Source organism: Varanus komodoensis, unplaced genomic scaffold (genome assembly GCF_004798865.1).
Source record: "Varanus komodoensis strain SLA01 unplaced genomic scaffold, ASM479886v1 scaffold8, whole genome shotgun sequence".
NCBI classification, from domain to species: Eukaryota; Metazoa; Chordata; class Lepidosauria; order Squamata; family Varanidae; genus Varanus; species Varanus komodoensis.
Window position 1 is genome coordinate 3,232,986 of NW_025336481.1, and position 19,159 is coordinate 3,252,144.

Here is a 19,159-nt window from a genome sequence, read left to right on the forward strand (position 1 = left end):
ACCAGCTGCCACGGGAAGCCCACGAGCAGGACAGAAGTGCTATAGCCCTCTCTTGATGCACACGATTGCCGCCTCAACGGCTCTATTTAATGCTGAGATTATTGGTCACACCAAACATCCAGGTAGCTGAACAGCCTGCAGGAATGAGAAGCCCCTCAGCAGCGAGTGCATTCAGTTCAGTAAACATAAACCTCACACTGCTGTCTGGGAGCGATCGGGCCTGCAGTCCCCGTCTGGAAGGCAGCAGGTTGAGAAAAGCCGAGCTAACGCAGTCCTGCTGATCAGTTCCTCAAAGAGGGAGTGGAGCACACTCCAGTTCCCGTCCACACGGCAGGCCGCCTTGCCGTCTCCGCTCTCGGTTTTGAAGCGTGACACACCGCTGGGTGTCGTGGGCAGGAAACCAGCTCCCGGCGCTTGACAGCATGTCGCTTGGCAGAGACACCCCCGCCTTGTAAGGAGAGGCTGAGCAAGAGCTGTGGGTGCCGGGGGCCCTCCTTTCCTCCCGAAGGAGAGAGGAGGCCAGGCCGAAGGACAAACCTCTTACACCCGTCGGGACCTGTCACAAGGATGCGTTTGACTCGCTCAGTCCTTCCAAGCCGCTGATCTACCAAAGTGAGTATATTCCATGCATCGCCTTCTGAACCAGGACAACTCGAACATGTGGCTCTCTGAGACCACTGCAATTGGAGGCATGCTTCCTTGGACGTAAATCCCGTTGGACTAACTAGAATTGGTTTTAAACTGCCCCAGCATCGTGCAGCACCCGTGGGACAACCCTAAAATCCAGCCCTTGTCGCCAGAGGGTGGCACGTTCTGGGCTGATGTCTGCCCACCCCATGCATTTGCTGTGGGTTTTCAGGCTTAAGAACCGTGCTGGGTCAGACCAGCACTCCTGCCCACAGTGCGACACTCGGGTAGCAAACGAAACGGACACCATCACGCTTCCTGGCCCGCGATCTGCAATGAATGTGTCCAATCAGCCTGGAAGCCATGAGTGGCCAGCAGTACTACTTGTTCCGCAGTTTAACTGGGAACGCTGGCAGCTCTGCTTTGTAAACTGGGCGGGATGCTGGGAGTACATGCACTCTGAGTACAGCACGGAGTAGGGAGGGAACCGTTTAAAAGAGGAAAAAATGACCCCAAACCAAGAAAGCCAGTACAGCTGTTGGTGAGAAGTTTTTATTGTTCGTATAAATTGGGATAATTTGGTTGTGACTAAAATCGTTCCTAGAAACAGAAATACCTTTACAATAAAGGTCATGAAGTCTCATGGTCTTTGCGAGTTACGCAGAGGTGCTGTATCATCGTTGAAAGGGCATTAGCGGCGTGTGCTACTGCTCAGAAGTCCACCTCCCCCGCGGATTCGTAGAGAACGACATACTAAGACTGCAAGCGCTCTCGAATACCTGCCGGGTTTCTGTGTTGCTTTTTGGTGATGCCGTCAAGTTTTTGCTGGCTGCGGGGCCAATTGCTTATGCCAGGGATGGTGGAATTTAATCTACAGGTTGTCATGGGTTGCGTGGATAAATGTAGAACTCTGCAGATGCTTGAGTCTGTCAGTGCAAATTGCCCTTTTGTCTTGTCAAAGCTATGGCTCCCTTTGTGGAGCTAAGCCATCTCTTCTTTGGTAGCAGCTAATCTAGACAGTCGATGGTACAGACACGTCACTCGCACTAAGACCACCTATGTTTAAGTCTAAAGCTTGAATTGAGAGCAGGCGGGGGTCACGGCCTCCCAGGTGCTGGTCTTTCACTGTCCCTGACCCTTGTCTATGCCCACTGCAGCCCGTCCACATCTGGGAAGGGTCAGTCACTACCCCTTCCTTACGAGTCAGAGAGCATCTTTATTTACTCCCTGAGAAAATGGCAAATTTTAAAAATGCATTCCAGTTCTAAAACGTTCGTTGGAGGACATCGAGGGAGATCTTCTGGGCCATAGGCAGGACCATCAGGTAATCCTGCTTCCTGAAGGGGCTGGCCAGATGCCTCTGGAAGAAGCTGGCATGCCTGTTCCAAAATGACCCAGCGAACTGGTTTAGGGAATACAGTGTCCATTTATACTCAGAAAGGTGCCAGGGCCATCGCTGCGAAACGCAGGCGGAAAGCAGCTGGCAGCTCGTGTCTCGGAAAGACCCTGTTTTGAGCCCAGCTGGTAGATTTATAACAGACAGGATGTATGTTGAGGACCCTGCAGCCGATTGCCAGCTTTGAACAGGTTCCTGAGGGTGAAGGAAATTATGACTAGGCCAGTGTTCTGTGTGTTTTTTCATCTTATTAGGGTGCCTATGGGGTAAATAAAAATCATAAAACAAAAATCTTAGGCAACATAAACCCATAATTATGGTTGAATTGCAGAAGAAGGAAAGAGCATTGAGGAATAGTATACACTGAAGCAGTGGGTGTGGGCTTGGGTGGACTCGGGGGGACGGTGGAGGACAGGAAGGCCTGGAGGAATGTTGTCCATGGGGTCGCGATGGGTCGGACGCGACTTCACGAATAACAACAACAATAAGAGCAGATGCATCTGATATTTTTAAAAGCTTTGGAAAATTAAAAAAATGCTTTTGCTGGAATGACATTGAAGCGGGCTTCCAGGGCTTTGGAGCTAGAAGATAGCTTTCTCTCCCATCTCATGATCCCCAGCCAGAAGGGGGATGATCTCAATGCTGGGAGAAAGGGTGTGTGTGTGTGTGTGTGTGTGTGTGTGTGTGTGTGTGTGTGTAACTGCTAAGGCAGGTATGTGGGTGCAAATTCTTTCCACCCATAGGGATTCTCCATGAGTATCTTGCAAAGAGTGGTGACCTGTCCATTTGGGGCAGCAGTGACAAAAGTCTTGTGGCACTTTAACGATTAATTAAGAGCGCCGTTGTGTATTCAGCATAAGTTCTTGGGGCCTAGAATCACGTATCTGCAAAGGTACCGACTGGCTTGCCATGGGTGGGTAAGAGCAGCATCCAGGAAGCAGAAGGGAACGCGTTCTCTTTGATGCCGCACTGAGCCCGGTTCACGCATTATGGCAGTCTGTGAGTCGTTTACAGCAGGGCCATTGCTAAGGGCTTCAGAGCCTCAGGGCACACGCCCCAACCCCAGTTTGTACGTGCATGTAAGATATGCACTCTGCACCAGCTCTGCTTCAGCCGAGGCCCCTCCTTGGGGCACTAGAAAGCATCTTGCTTCTGTCTGAACGCATCTGGAGTTGTTCCTCTTCAGCCTTGCCGTGAGCCCGAATCAGGGCTCAGAAAACTGAGGCTTTCCTGGGAGTAGCCCTCATTCATTGCCGAGTACTTAGGCCTCATGGTGCATTAGTGGGCACTGCTTTACCTCTCCTCTAACCCCACCCCCACCCCCAAAGTAACTCCTGTTTTCTAACAACACTTTCTGTTCATCGGATCATAGGCAATTGCTTTCCACTGGATCAGCCTCTTGGTCTAGTTAGCCTAGTGCAGCTGACGCAGGCAGGCAGGCAGGCAGCCCCGGGGTTCTAGGCAGGGCCCCTTCCCAGCTCGTCCCAGAGATGCTGCCGGGAGCTGAAGGGGAGACCTGCATGGCCAGTGGGTGCCTTGCCCCTGAGCTGAGGGTTTCCCGCTTGTTGGAAAATTTATTCATTTAACTTCGATGCTGCCCAATAGCCAAATGGCAGCTGATGGAAAAACATACCCGGAGCCAAGCTCTGGGAGCCAAGGCTCAATTTGGATGCCAGGAAGCTTTTCCTGACAGTCAGGACCCCGAGGGTGTGGAATGGGCTTCCCCAGGAGGAGGTTGAGGCCCCATCAGTGCGGGTGTTCAAGCACAGGCTAGACGTGCACATGGTGGGCATGTCGTGAGCGGAGCCGAGGGTCAGACTAGATGGCCCGGGAGGCCCCTTCTGACTCGCTCTGCTTCTATGTTTCTATATATGGGGGTGATCCCACTTCTCTCAAAGACCTGGGTGAGCAGGAGGAGAAAAGCAAACCATCTGCTCTGTTTAAATGGTACAATCATCGAATAGTATAGTTGTAAGAGGTCAAGACGGCCACGGGGTCCAACCCCTGCTGCTGCAGGCCACCAATTTACATCATCCCGAAAGCAGACGCAGTTCAGAGCTCCTCTCGTCCACTGCCCTCTCCCCTTGGGAATTCTGTAAGATGGGCTCAGGATGAGGGAAGGAAGAAGGGGAAAAGAAGACGGGAGATGGAGGAGAGTCCCCAGGGCCAAGGGGCTCCTTTCAGAGTGGGGCCCTTCGGAGAAATTTAGGAGGATGGGGGAGGGTTGTACATGCTTCGGTGGCCCATCAAGATGACAGAGCTGTTTCTAGCTCAACTGTGCAGCCTTTTGAAAAGAGCAAGAGCTTCCTGGCTCATGCTGTCACATGCTCCTAACCATCTTTAGATGCAATCAGCTGCGTCCACCTGCAAGGATCCCGGCGCAGGTAAGCCTCAAGCTGAACAACTGCAAAGTGCTCCGTGCGGGGCTGCCCCGGAAGGGTCTGGACTGGCTACGAATGCGCTACTGGGACACGTGAAAAGTTTCAGGGCTCGTGTACAAAGCCCTGGACCACTTAGGGCCAGCATACCTGAGAAAGAACCACCTCTTGCATTATTGTTTACTTATTAAATACATTTTATCCAACCCACTAACCCTGTTGCCAAGGCCATCAAAAGACCTTCTCAGGGGGTTCCACATGGACCCGTGCCCCAACTGGCGTCCACCAGGAGAAGGGTCTTCCACATGGTGGGCCCATTTCTATGGAATTCTCTGCCTCCGGTGGTCAGGCAGGCACCAACGCTGCTGCCTTTGGCACCCGCTGAAGACATTCTTGCTGGCATCCTTACTGACCAGCCATGAATTTAATGTTATCTTGCCTTTTTATTATTAAGTATTTTAACGTATCTTAAGTGTATTAATATATCCTGGAACCTGCTTAGAAATGAAGCAATATGCAGATCTGGTGACAAAAAAGTACATATAGGAGAAGGGTCCAGTGGAGTGAGAGAAACAAAGCTTAAGAAATCTGATTAAATCCTTTGCTATGCTGAAGCTGCTCAACTTCAGAAGGCAAAGGGCCAGGTCGGAGGCATCAAGACAAGGTCCTGCATGAAAAGCCGGCATTTCCCAGGGAATCCCTCCTGCCTTCCTTCCCTCACCCTCTTCAAAATTTCTTTGCAAGAGAAAGAGCAGAAAAAAATGAGCAAACTGTGAGTGGAAAGCTTAAATTAGCATGTGTGAGACAGGATGTGACATTAAAAGGGGGGAGGGGGTCTGACTGCAAGAGAGTCAGGGATATGGCAAACTCAAATTCTGGCTCGCTTCAAATGCTGGCTAGTGTTTGCCAGTCTTGCTGGAGTCCACAAAATCAGATGCATGGTGTAATATCCACATTTGTTACGGTGGATCTGTCAGATCGGGCTATGCTTAGTCCTGCTGCGATTATACCGGGCTTCCTTGGCAATTTCCAAGTGTTTGTTCATTTATGTTATTTAAGATCCACAAAGGGGAAAGGGTCAGCTGGCAAGCAGAGGGCTCAGGGGTACGCATCTGGCCTAGGGAGCCACAGGGGCAGACTGACTCTACTAGAGGTGGGACATCATCATCATCATCATCATCATCATCATCATCATCATCATCATTATTATTAGAACATTTCTATGCCGCCCCTTGCCGAAGCCTCGGGGCGGCTTACAACACAATAAAATACAATACAATATAAAAATAACAATATAAAATTAAAATTAATAATATAAAATAAATAAAAATATAAACGATATAAAAGAAGTTATAAAAGAAAAGTTATAAAAGAAAAGAAGTCGCCCTGGCCAGATAAATAAGTAAATATTGTTAACAATTGTTAACAATTAAAATGATGTTTAAATAAAAGGGTCTTTACCTGGCACCGAAAAACCAGTAACGATGGTGCCAGGCGGACCTCTCTGGGGAGCGCATTCCATAGATTGGGCGCCACCGCAGAGAAAGCCCTCCTCCGAGTACCCACCCTCCTAATTTCTTTCACGGAGGGTTCCCGGAGAAGGGACTCTCCCGCAGATCTCAAAGGGCGGCTGGGCATATACGGACGTAAGCGCTCGTTCAGGTAGCCAGGACCCAAGCCGTTAAGGGCTTTATAGGTCATAACCAACACCTTGAATTGGGTCCGGGCTTCAATGGGAAGCCAGTGAAGCTGTCGGAGGACTGGAGTCATGTGAACATGTGAACATATTTCATGTGAACGTATTTCAGGGGGACCGGCAGTTTTCCCGGCAGTGAAACTGGACTTTAAAAGTTGGCCTTCTCAGCCTTAGTTCAGAGGTGAAAGCAGCCTTTTCTTGGGATTTCATGATCAAATCCAATGCCGACTCCCAAAAAAAGCGCTTAGGAGATTCACAAAGGTGTCATTTGGGAGGGTGGTGGTTAACCGTGGTAGGTTCGGCACACTGGGAATTATGCACTCAATTTCAGGGTGTTTATTTATGCGATGAGAAGGTGATTTAAGATTTGCCTTTCTTCCTCCTTTTTTTTTAAGGAGACAAGACAAGCTGTGTCTTTCCAAAATTGTCTATTGATCAGTCCAGTAACAACAGCAACAAAACTGGATTTCTTTTTGCAAATAGCAATAGGCCATGTTTGTGCAAATGTTGGATTTTTTTTTTTTTAGGAGTATCAGGTGGATTGCTTTGATGATAAATGGTTGCCCAGCTGAAATGTCACTTCACATTTTGCATTGCAAAACGTTTCTTGAAGTGAAATCTTTCTGTATTATTATTTATTATTATTATTATTAGAACATTTCTATGCCGCCCCTTGCCGAAGCCTCGGGGCGGCTTACAACACAATAAAATACAATACAATATAAAAATAACAATATAAAATTAAAATTAATAATATAAAATAAATAAAAAATATGAACGATATAAAAGAAGTTATAAAAGAAAAGTTATAAAAGAAAAGAAAAGAAGTTGCCCTGGCCAGATAACTAAGTAAATATTGTTAACAATTAAAATGACATTTAAATAAAAAGGTCTTCACCTGGCGCCGAAAAACAAATAACGACGGCGCCAGACAGACCTCTCTGGGGAGTACATTCCATAGATTGGGCGCCACCGCAGAGAAAGCCCTCCTCCGAGTACCTACCCTCCTAATTTCTTTCACGGAGTGTTCCCGGAGAAGGGCCTCTCCCGCAGATCTCAAGGGGCGGTCGGGCATATATGGATGCAAGCGCTCCTTCAGGTAGCCAGGACCCAAGCCATTTAGGGCTTTATAGGTCATAACCAACACCTTGAATTGAGCCCGGACTTCAATGGGAAGCCAGTGAAGCTGTCAGAGGACTGGAGTCATGTGAACATAACGCCCAGTCCCCGTCAGCAGCCTGGCAGCTCTATTTTGAACCAATTGAAGTATCCGGACCGTCTTCAAGGACGGCATTGTGAGGAGGCAATGGAAGTGGAAAAAAACTTCTTTTTCGCCGCCTTCACCGCCACAGTATAGGCCTGATAGTGGGCTTTCAAGTGTGTTCGGTCAGATTCATCCCGTGATTTCCTCCACCTACGCTCTAGTCATCTCTCAACCTGCTTCATCGCCCTCAATTCAGGAGTATACCAAGGGGAAGAGCGGGCTCTGCCCGGTGGGAGAGGACACTTAGAAGCTATCGTGTCAACAGCCCTGGTCATCTCCCCATTCCACAGTTCGACCAGAGCCTCGACAGGAGCACCAGTCTTGTCAGCCGGAAACTCCCCCAGGGCCTTCAGGAATCCATCTGGATCCATCCGGCTCCGGGGGCGGACCCACATAATCAGGTCTGCACCCTTACAGAGGGAGAGGCCGCTCTCGAGCTCAAACCTCACCAGGAAGTGATCTGACCATGACAGGGGTGTCAGACATAACTTTCTCACCCTCAGACCACCCTCTTCCTGCCACATCGAGAAAACGAGGTCCAGAGTGTGTCCACGTTCATGGGTCGGGCCGGTGACATGTTGAGACAGCCCCATGGCCGTCATGGAGGCCATGAATTCCTGAGCCGCCCCGGTTAGACCAGACTCAGCATGGAGATTGAAGTCCCCCAGGACCAACATCCTAGGGGTCTTCAACACCAGGTCCGAGACAGTCTCCGTCAGCTCAGGCAGGGAGACTGTTGGGCAGAAGGGTGCACGGTACACCAACAGAATCCCCAATCTGTCTCGGTCGCCCAACACCAAGTAGAGGCACTCCAGCCCTGGCCTCGAAGGGACTGGAAGTCCCGTGAAGGAGATGGAGGCTCGGTAAACCAAAGCGACCCCCCCCTCCCCTCCCCTCTGGGCGTGAGCAGTGCTGAACCAGATACCCGGGCGGGCACAGTTGAGAGAGGGCAACATCCCCCCCTCTCCCGCCCAGGTCTCCATTATGCAAGCCAGGTCGGCCCCCTCATCCACAATCACATGCATCGGGCCTCTAAGGACACGCAGACATACAAATCCCATGCACGGACATGAAGGCGACGCGATGCACTGCTTATTTTGAACGGTTGACAACTGCCAGCAATGCACATTTTAAAAACTGTGCAATACCAAAAAAAAAGTCCCATGCTGTTTAAAAAAATAAACTGGAACATTACCATTTTTGAATAAAATTTAAAAGGATCCATAGTTCTAATTACCTGTTTTATATATCTCTGTATGTTAATATTTTTATTATTTTTTAAATTTTATTAGAACATTTCTATGCCGCCCCTTGCCGAAGCCTCGGGGCGGCTTACAACACAATAAAATACAAAAATAACAATATAAAATTAAAATTAACAATATAAAATAAATAAAAAATATAAAATATAAAACATGAGAGAACATCTAGCATTATGAAATAATTATGTGTAGACTCTGACAAAGGCAGCCCAAATATCCCTATGTTTGCAGAGCATGGCCTACAAGTCCCCCTTCAAGGATCGGAAGCTTCATTGCAGCCTCCACTTGTCCCGTGATGGCAGTGCCGGCTGGTCCTTCCCGGTTCGCAGCGTTAGCCTTTCATCTGCCAGAGGGGCATGGAAAACCCGTTTCCGTTGTCCTCGTGTCACATTCCAAGAGCTGGGCAGGTGGCTCAGAAGAACAGGTGAAGCCAGCAGTGTGTATGGGGAGCCTTGGAAGTGAGATCTCCAGGTGCCCCCATCTGCTGAGTGGCCCCCTACCTACGGGGCGCAGGGGCTTCCAGAGCGTGCGAATTCTGCGCATCGCTGGGGGACGAGTCGACACCTCTAGCGCTTGCTTGCAATGGGGAGAAGAAACCATTCCTGCAGCTGGGTTATTGGTGAGCATCTGACTGGGGTCTTGACCCTTGGCCCATGACCACCCGTGTCCAGCCTTGGTGCTGGAGGTACTGTGTCCTGCTTGGAGGAGTCCCATAGAAATCAAACTCGAATCAACCGGAGATTGCCTGCAACACCCCGACTGTCTGGCTTGAGGGCAGCGTCTAATGCTCTCTGATCTGCTTTCTGAATGGAACTTGCTCTCTTGTTTGTGTTCTGTGAAGAGACTCGTTCAGATACTGGGACAAGAGTCTTGCCTGTGAACTTCCCAGAGGAATTACACGGGTCACAGATGGAGACTGAATACTGAGAGCCAGTGTGGTGTGGAGGTTAAGACCGCGGGTCTGGGAATGAGGCGATCTGGGTTCCAGTCCCCGCTCAGCCATGAAGCCAGCTGAGTGACCTGGGCCAGTCACACTCAGCCCAACCTCACAGGGTTGTTGTTGTGGGGATGGGATTAAGAGCAGCAGCGGGAGAATGATGCAAGCTGCTCTGAGTTCTGTGTAAGAAAGGAGGTGGGATATAAATCTAATAAATAAATAGAGGATGGCTGAATGGATTCATCTCTATTTTCCTTTTGGCACCAGGCAAAAACATACCTTTTTAGGAAATTTTTTAACGTGGCCCTTTTTAATTGTTTTTATAGATGTTTCGTTCATTCTGTTTTAATTGGTTTTAATATGTTTTTAGTATGTTTTATTCATTGTAAGCCACCTAGGAAGGCCTCGGCAATTATAGGTGGCCTATAAATATATATATACATAAATGGGAGGATGGGTGGAGCTTGGCTCCGCTCCAGCCTGGCTCTTTGTAATTCCTGCACGCAGCTGTTGCTCCAACTAGACACTCTGGTGTGGAACAGCCAGGAAGGTACTGGGCACGGGCGTGCCACGCTTGCTCGCCTTCCCATGTGGTCTGGCCTTCAGCAGCGCCTCGAGCCACAGAGCCATTCGTCTGCAACGGGAACTGTGAACGAGGCCACAGCAAGACGGAGGCTGCCCGTTGCAACGCTGCAGCCCGAGTACAAGCGTTCTGGAGTTTGCAGCTGCTGCAGCTCAGTGGCACAGGAAACCCCGTCACACTGGCGGAGCCAAAGCTCCTGCAACCGGTGCGGAGACACCTGCCCTTGCTCACGTCCTCCAGACTCTGCAGGAAACAGTCCTTCTGCCTCCACCGGCCGGCTGAAATGAAAATGCCATTCAGGAACTGTTCCCTGAGGTCCTCCTCTTCCCACTTCCACCTGGCGGGAGGCCATGGAGATAAAGCGTGACTTTATTGCTCTGTTCATACAGGATCGCTTTGCTTGCTTAATTTTGTACCTCTCAATAGCGGAAGTGCTCCGGAAGGTTAAACGATATCTCTCTCCCGCTTTGGGGTTCCACAACAAAGCCCCAAAGCCGGGCTGAGAGGTTCAGGAAAACTGTGCTTGCAAAGCAAAAAGCACGAACATCAAACAGAAAATTAAATAATTTAGTTCAACAGGTGCTCGATGGCGTCATAGACATGGATTCTAAGATGTGCAGCTGAAACAATGTCGTACCAAAGCGCGTCCTATCGGTTGACACCTGCAAACTGAAACGGGTGGGGCTTGCAACATTTCCTCTGCAAAGAGAAGTCTCAGACATTCTCTATCTCCCCATGTGGTACCCTATTTTTATACTTATATGCCTCTTGTTCTTCGGCAAGGGGCCCAAGGCTCACAGGATCGGCCTCCTTTTAACTTTATCCACACAACAGTCCTGCAAGGTAGGGGAAGTTGAGCCTCCACGTCTGGTCCAAAGGTGCCCATGAGCTTCATGGCCGAGTTGGGACTGGAACCCAGATCTCCCAAGTTCCCACCCCTTTATACTACACTGGCTTTTCCCATGCACCCACTTTCCGGTTGCAGGTAGACAGGTGCGAAACTAGCAATTTCTTTCAGCACCAGGCTAAAAGCATTTTAAAAAGACAAAACACCATTTAAATCTTTCTGGTTTTTTCATGGTTGAAATAGCTGTTACAACTCTCAACGTTACCGTGCTGATATTTAAGTGTTACACTCTTGGTTGTAGTGATGTTGTGCTGACTGCTCTGCAAGACTCATTGGTATGAAGGGGCAGCCTATGGAAAATTTGAAATAAGCAAGCGTAGCCACTGGCTGCACACCAGTGTTGCCGTTAGCGTGAGAAGGGACATCCTCTGCACGTGTGCGACGCACGTCCAGAAGAACAGAAATTCTGAGGCATTTCTGTGGATGGATTTCTGTGGGCAAAGAGCCTCTTCCATATTAAGAGTAAATACGTGGCGATCCAGATGGAGGTGGTGGGTATGATCCAATTCTCTCTCCTTGTATTCAGTATATGTGGGGTTAAGGGGAACGTGTGCAAAAGCCGATAATCTGGGTGCCACCCCTGGGAAGACCACGTTCCTCGCACCCATTGAGAACACCTTGGATAGAAGTACCATCTGGGTCACGGCTTCCTCCGAAAACTGATGTGTCCAGGCGGGTAGCTGAAGGAGCACTTGTCACTGCCTGTACCTTGGGTCCATCCTCAAAAGCAGGGTGTCCTATTTTACCAAGGACAGTCCTCTATCAGAAGGGCTGTCCAGTCCATCTTCCAGTTTTAAAATGACACAAGGAAAGGCAGGGCAGGACCATGATGTTCTTCACCTGAAGTTAGCACCTGCAGGGCAGGCTAAAACGGTGCACGGCCTTCCTCACTAAAGTGGGGAGGATTCTATGAGGATTATAGTTATTATTCTTAAAATTCAGAGACCCTTTCCTGGGTTCCCTCACAGGCTACCATGTGGCAGGCAGCTGGTCCTGGGTTTTCAAACACGACTCTGAAGCAGATTCATTTCGTGTCCACTCTAAGGCTTTTCCAGCTCAGCTTCAAGCAAACCCCTTTCTATTTTGCTGGCCTTTAAAGTTCTGCTTTTGCTAATTACTTCAATATTGTTTCTACTGTTTGCTTACCTAATTTTATGAGTTTGTTATTGGATGGTTCTAAAATACGTCCCTGTAAGCTGTGCTTTCTCTCCCGGCAGCACCCAAGAGAATTTCGTTGATGGCTGCAACTTTGGAGGAAGGGGCAGTCGGGGGTTTGTTCCCCTCCATCGCCGCAGCCTCTTTGCTTGCTGTAACCACTGGCTTCTTGGCCCTGTGCATCCTTTGCAAAAGGTAGGTCCCTGGGCGCCCCACACCTTTCGCGCCAGTCCAGGCCCGGGTCTCCTTCGGAGGAGGTGCAGACAAGGCCCGGAACAGAGCAGCAAAGCATCGCGTCCTCGCTGTCGTGGAACCAGGGACCCCTGAGCTTGCAAAGTGGGCTTTAGAAGAGCTTTCTGACCAGCCTTTCTGACCAGAGTGCAAAGGAGGGACAGGACTCCTCGCCAGGGGGCGACTGGTGAGCTGGAGCTGCCTTCCGTAGCTCCACTGCTCTGCACCCTTTGAGAAACAAGCATCGCCTCTGCTTTCTGGTTGCTTGTGGGAGTGCTCGTTGCCCACCGTGCTGGCTGCTGTGGCATGCCACCATGCGCGTGCCACGGGCTGAGAGAGACCTTCCCCCAAGTCCAGGAACAGAGGTGGCAACAGAGAGAAGTGCTTGCAGTAAGGCATGTCATTCCTCCACTGCATTATTTCTACATGTGGCTCTGTAATATGAATGAGCGCGTGCAAATCGCTGCACTCGTGTCTGGGGCCACGTGTCCTCTGTTGCGGTGGTGCCTCAGCGGCTACCCTGCCTCCCCTCCCCGGCCAGCACCAGCTGGTGGCAGTGGCGGATGCAGCTGGACAGCGGCTCATCCCATCTCCTTTCCCTCCTTCAGGAAAGACCGGAACTGGGTGCCCCTTTGTGTCGACTTGCCGGATGAAACCGTGAGTGCACGTCTTGCCCCTTCGCATTTCTCCTGCTGATGATCCCCGAGACGGTTTCTCTGCCCCGGGTGGGAGGTGTGAAATGGGGCCCGGGCTTATTAGGGTCGCCACTCAGCGCCATTTGGTGCTCCAGCGGCAAGAGGGTGTGCAGTGCTCCGTTCCCCACGCCCCGCTCAGCATGCTGGTTGGGAGGCGGGTGGCACATGGCTGTGCCGGTGCAGCATGCCTGGCGCACACGTGGTGAGGACTCGGGGCAGCGACACGCATGCGGGCGCCTGGTTGGCGTGCACAGCAGGCTGACCTCAGAACGATGCTGAGCGGAGGGACACTTTTGGGAGGGAAATGCTGGCTGGCAGCAGCTCTTCCCTGCCAGGGCGAGGGTGGGCCAGGGGCTGGGGGCGTCTCCACACTGGAGAGGCGTGGAGCTCCAGGCCGTGCTTCCTGTGGAGAAAGGGACTCGCCAGTGCAGGATTAGCGTGCTGTTTGTGCCAGCCTCCCGCAGGGAGGCCTCAGCCAACACTGGGAAGGAGGCCACTCTGCCCAACACTGGCCAAGCCCCCGTTGCCGTCTCCCCGCCTGTTACCTCTAATCACAGGCTGGAGATAACTGTGGGGACCCCTCTGCGCTGCTCCCAGTCCCAGCCTGGCGATAATAGCAGGGATTCCTCCGGGGGTGGGGGCACGTTGCTGGCGGCCAGCTCGGAAGCCGAGCCGGCTGGATTAGCCCAGCGGGCTGAGTGCTCTGTCCCCCCGCCTCCGGCACGGTCGCTCCCCTCTAGCATTCCAGCTGGGGCTCCTGTTCCTCCAGGAGATGAGTCTCAGCACATCAGGCCTGCTAGATGCTCCCTGGTCCTGGGGGCGGGGGGGCACAGTGGCTCTCCCTTCACAGCCTCCTTTCTGGTTTTGCATGTGCAGCTGAGACAGACGGAGCCCTCGATGCTTGGGGGATCGGCCACCAGCCTCCAGGAGCTCCAGGCGACGGACTGCGGGGGCCAAGGTAAGCCATCGCTCATCTCCCGGTGCTTGCACAGCACTCAAGGGATGGAAGGCAGCTCGGGCCTGGCCGTGATCTGAGCAGCACTTGCGGGACAAGGCATCTCGGGGAGCCTGTGGCACCGAGTCTTGTTGCTGGAAGCTGCACAGCCTAGGGCCGGACCACAACTCCCACCAAGCTTCGGTTGGTCCTGTGGTTGCAGCAGCCGGTGGTCTCTTGGAAAGGGCTGGCTGGGACTTCAGGGGAGGAGGAAAGCATGGCCCTTCTCTTCCTTGGCTCTGTCTCCTGCAGACCCCCGGGCGGCCAGGGTGCTGTTCCCCGCCTCGCTGAGCCAGGACGATGGGACCGCCTCCAGCTCCAGCTTCATCATCCTTCCGCCGAGGGAGCTGCCGCGGGTTCCCTCGGACGAGCTGCTCTCCCCTGAGCAGACCTACTCCAACCTGAGCTTCCCCAGACAGGCCCAGGAGGGGCTGTACGAAACGGTGACAGCGGGAGAAGTCGAGGCGCCTGCGCCCTCCACCACGCGGGTGCTCACGGGGGGCACAGAGGGGCAGGCTGCAGGGGCCGAGTATGCCCGTGTTTTGAAAGTGAAGAAGCCAGTGGAGCAGGCTGAGCCGGACGCGGGTTCCACTCCCACGGCGCAAGTGCCGGTACTGATCCTTCCTTCCTTCCTTCCTTCCTTCCTTCCTTCCTTCCTTCCTTCCTTCCTTCCCTCCCTCCCTCCCTCCCTCCCTCCCTCCCTCCCTGCAGGTCCATACTGCCCCCTACTCCTATTAGAAGACTTACTCTGGTGTGGGAGGGGATCTTTTTCTGAATCGGTGGGTGTGAAGATTTCACTCGTGCTTCACCAAGCATTCAAATTAATCCGAATTCAGCCTGTTGCCTTCCCACCCTGCTGCACTGTTTGGATCACAGGTCCCATCACCCAGACCACTGGCCATCCTGGCTGGGGCTGATGGGAGCTGCAGCTCCAAAGAGCACCGGGTTCAGGGAGGGCAGGGCCTCCAACGTTTTGGGGCTGGCGAGCCCGTCTGAAACCTTGCAGGCCCGTCGTTTCCCAGTGGGGCTGGGGCACTCTCCAGACTGGCCGCCGTGGGGCACTTGCCAGTCCCCAAGGTGGGGGTCCAGAGTGCCAAACAAGGCAGAGACGGGCTCTGAGCCTTCGCACACCAATCCAGCCTCTGGAACTCAGTCCTGGGAGTGCAGGATAGCAACACCTAGCTTTGCCAGTCCCCACTGTATTATTTTTTAAATTTTTACGCATCTTAGTTCATGAAACTGTAATCAGGAAGGGCAGAGAGAGCACACAGGGGCTGCGGGCGCCACGTTGGCAATGAAACCCCAGGATTGTCCGTTCAGACGCCAGGCTGGGTCACCGACAGCTCCGCTGCTAAGCTCTCACCTTAGGTTTGCATTTGTGTATTTTAAAAAATGCTTACAGATTCAGTTTAAAAATGCACAAAACAGGAGCGGAGCTGGAGAGCGTGATCTCCTTTCCTCTCTGGGTTCTGAAGTTTTGTGCCAGTCAGGTGGCTGAAAATTCAGGATTTCTCAGTTGTTTTCTATGGCAGTAAATAGAAATATTTCAAAGGAAGAAGAATATTCTGTTTGAAGAAAAGATCACTCTGAATTTGTCTCTTTCCGTCAACTCTGATTACAGATTGTCAGTCCTGGCTGAGCAGCCTTTGGCCACAGACACACAATGAAAGTAGCTGGCCTGTTCAGAATCAGAATTGTCACAAAAGTCAGAATTGTCTCAAATTTTGGGCTCTACCAGCTCCTTTTTAATTTGAATGCTTGGGCGGCAGCGGGGGGGGGGGGGTGTTAGAGCTCATTTAGTCCAGTGGTGAATCTAGCCATTTGTATATATAAAATAATTACAATGGATGTGCCTTTCTTGAAATCTGTAGGAAGGCAAATATTTTTCCAATAAACCTGAGGACTAGTTCCTTATGCAGGTTTTAAAAATAATTTTAAAAATCCAAGTCCTGTGTGAGATGACAGATGATGTATGGTCCCCCTTGTGTGCAGAATCTCAGGAGACGAGCTGCCTTTCTTAGAGAGTCAGAGCACTCAAACGGGATCCTACCTCAGCCACTTTGCTAATGGCTGTTTTTTCACAGATAGAAGAAATGTACTCCGTGGTGTGCAAAGACAAGAAAAAGAAGAAGGAGAAGAAGAAGAAGAAAGCAAAGCACTGTGAGGGGCTTGCTGAAACGGGGACCGCCCCAGGGGAGAATAACCCAGGAGATGGCCAGGTGGAGCCTGGTGACCAGGAATCACAGGGCAGGGCAAGGCACCAGCTCTCATCGTTTCCGTCCCCCATCACTGAGCCCTGTTATGACTCAGTCAGCCCAGAATCCTGGATGGATCCTGACAGGAGGCAAAGCACAGAACCAGCGTACGAGGCCGTGGAAACTCACTGGAAAATTCCGAGGAGAAAAGAAAAGCCGAGCAGGAGCATTCAGGCAGAGCATCTGTATGAAAGCATTGAGAACATGGCGTTCCCATTCCGGAATCACAAGGAGACGTCCCATTTTGAGATCTGACTCTGTGGTTCTTTTCACCTCTTCCAAAGGAGGTTTCCTGCCTGAGGAAATGAATGAAGGAGGGGACAAGAGCACAGAATCTACCAAATCCGATTGCATGTCCGCTGTCAGAAACAAATACCGCGTGCTGCTGCATGTTGACTATCAGATGCGATCAAATGCGATTGCCGCACGGGGTGAGATGGACATTGGCTGCCACTGAGAAAGCATCAGATGTTACAAGCTGCTCACTATTCGACAGAACATTGCTCTGCGCACATCCACCACACGTGTGTGCAATCCACACTCACCAGCAAAAAGAACTTCACACTTCAGACATATTCCTCGCCACATCTTTTGGTGTGCTGTGGTGTCAAGTTGTCTCTGCTTGTGGTGATCCTATGAGCTGAGCGCGCTCCAAAATTTCCCGTCCTCGACAGTCCAGCTCAACTGTACTAAGCTCAGAACTGTTATGGAGTCCATCCATCTCCTGTTTGGTCCCCCTCTTCTTCTTCTGCCTTCGACTTTCCCCAGCATGATGGACTTCTCCAGTGACCCTTGCCTTCTTGTGATGTGCCCAAAGAACAACAGCCTCAGCTTCATCATTTTTGCTTCCAGGGAATGTTCTGGCTCGACTTGATCGAAGAACCACATGTTCGTCTTTCGCTCGGTTCAGGGTATTCACAAAGCTCTCCTCCAGCGCCGTGTTTCAGGTGCATCCATTGTCTCCCTGCCAGCTTCCTTCCCTGTGTAGCTTTCACACCCATGCACTGTGCTCAGGAATGCCGTCATGGGGATGAACTTGGCCTCGGTCTCCCCTTTTCTAGCTCCTTTATTGCCCCCCTTCCAAGTCTCAGTCTTTGAACATCTTGACCGCAGTCGCCCCTTGAGTTGAAGACTGAGCTGAGGCATGTAAAATGTTTTAGTTTCAATTTCTTCCTTGTTGGCCTTAAAGTTGGGTAATACTTTCATAAGCATGATTTTTGTTTTCGCAATATTCAGCCACAGTTTTGCTACTGCATGCTCTTCTTTCACTTTCATCAGGGATTGTTTCAATTCACTGGGGCTTTCGGCCAGTAAGAGGTCATCCTATGTTAGTGATGTCTCTTCTGCCAATTTTCACTCCTCCGTCCTCTGATCCTAATCCAGGTTTCCTTATATGTTCTGCAGGATCAAATAGGCAGATAAAAGGCACCCCTGTCTAACACCTTTGCTGATGGGAAACCTTTCTGTTTCTCCATGTCCTGTCCTCACAGCGCCTTCTTGTCCGTGATGCAGGTGACGCATCAGGACAGTCAAGCGCTGAGCCACCCCCACTTCCTTCAGGGCCATCCAAAGCTTCCTGTGAGCCACGCAGTCGAAGGCTTTGCTGTGGTCCATAAACCAGATCGATCATCTTGTGAAATTCCTGAGTGGGCTCCAGTAGCCGATGCCCGTTTGCACCTTCCTGTTCGGGATCCAGCTCGGACATCCAGCATTTCTCGCTCCACACAGGGGGATATTCTTTGTTGCAACCCTTCGAGCATCACTTTGCTCGTGTGGGAGGCCAGTGCGATGGTCCTGTGGGGGCTCCACTCTTCTGCGTCTCAGCTCCTGGGGCCTGGGATGTATATTCAGTGTTTCCAGTCCGTGGGCCATCGCTGTGCTTTCCATCTTGGGTGGCAGGCTGTTGTTAGGATTCGAACGGATTCGGTTTCTGCAGCCTGGGATTCTTCTGTGGGCATCCTACCCACTCCAGGGGCTTCATTCTTTGCGAGTGCCTTCGGAGCAGCTTTCGCTTGGCTTTCTAATACTGCAGCTCTTCTTCAAGGGATTCCATTTCAAAGGAGTTGCTCACCCTTTCATCTCTTCTGCACTCTCTATTTGCTCCTGGTCTGATAGTACAGTGGTACCTCGGCTCACAAACACCTCAGTCCAAGACCAAATCGAGTCGCGAACAGAAATTTTGGGGAAAAAATGCCTCAGGTCATGAACTCCGCATCAGGTGACGGCCACACCGGCACCTGACTTCCCTGCACAAGCACTATCACGACTGCGGCCACCCCCCCCCCCCGAGCACGATCGCTTTCGCACAATTATGGTTTGGACTCTCCCTCCACACAATAACCTCCCCCACTCCACCTAGGTTCGTGTTCTCTACTGTACTGTCCTTTGTTGCTTCGTTTCAATTGTTTGTGATTAAAAAAATATTTACAGAATGGATTAACCATATTTACATTGAACCTTATGGGGAAATTTGACCTGGCTCGTGACCAGAGTCCTGGAACGGATTGCGTTTGTGAGCCGAGGTACCACTGCATGTCCCCCTGTTGGTCTTTCAGCATTCCTCACCGAGCTTTAGATTTCCCTTTCTTCTGGAAGCGGTCTCTTGGTTTTCCTCTTTTGTTGTTCTCTTCTATGTCTTTGCACCCAGTCATTGCAATAGTTCCTTTTGTATCTGTGTGATGGTCATGGCACAGTTTCATTCAGGATTCTATTTTTGTCACTTTTTTCCTTTACATCTTTTTTGTCCTTAGCAATTGTGAGAGTTTCTTCCTTCATACAT

General features: G+C 51.1%; 1 protein-coding gene across 1 annotated transcript; it reads left to right on the forward strand.

Annotated features, from left to right (window-relative positions):
* The first annotated feature begins 344 nt into the window (after positions 1 to 344).
* LOC123036516 (lck-interacting transmembrane adapter 1-like) lies at positions 345 to 18,542 on the forward strand. Its single transcript, XM_044455816.1, has 6 exons — positions 345 to 612; positions 12,268 to 12,400; positions 13,045 to 13,093; positions 14,008 to 14,089; positions 14,378 to 14,736; positions 16,210 to 18,542. The coding sequence occupies exons 2-6, from the start codon at positions 12,288 to 12,290 to the stop codon at positions 16,633 to 16,635; spliced, it is 1,029 nt and encodes a 342-aa protein (XP_044311751.1). The 5' UTR covers positions 345 to 612; positions 12,268 to 12,287; the 3' UTR covers positions 16,636 to 18,542.
* Positions 18,543 to 19,159: the final 617 nt, after the last annotated feature.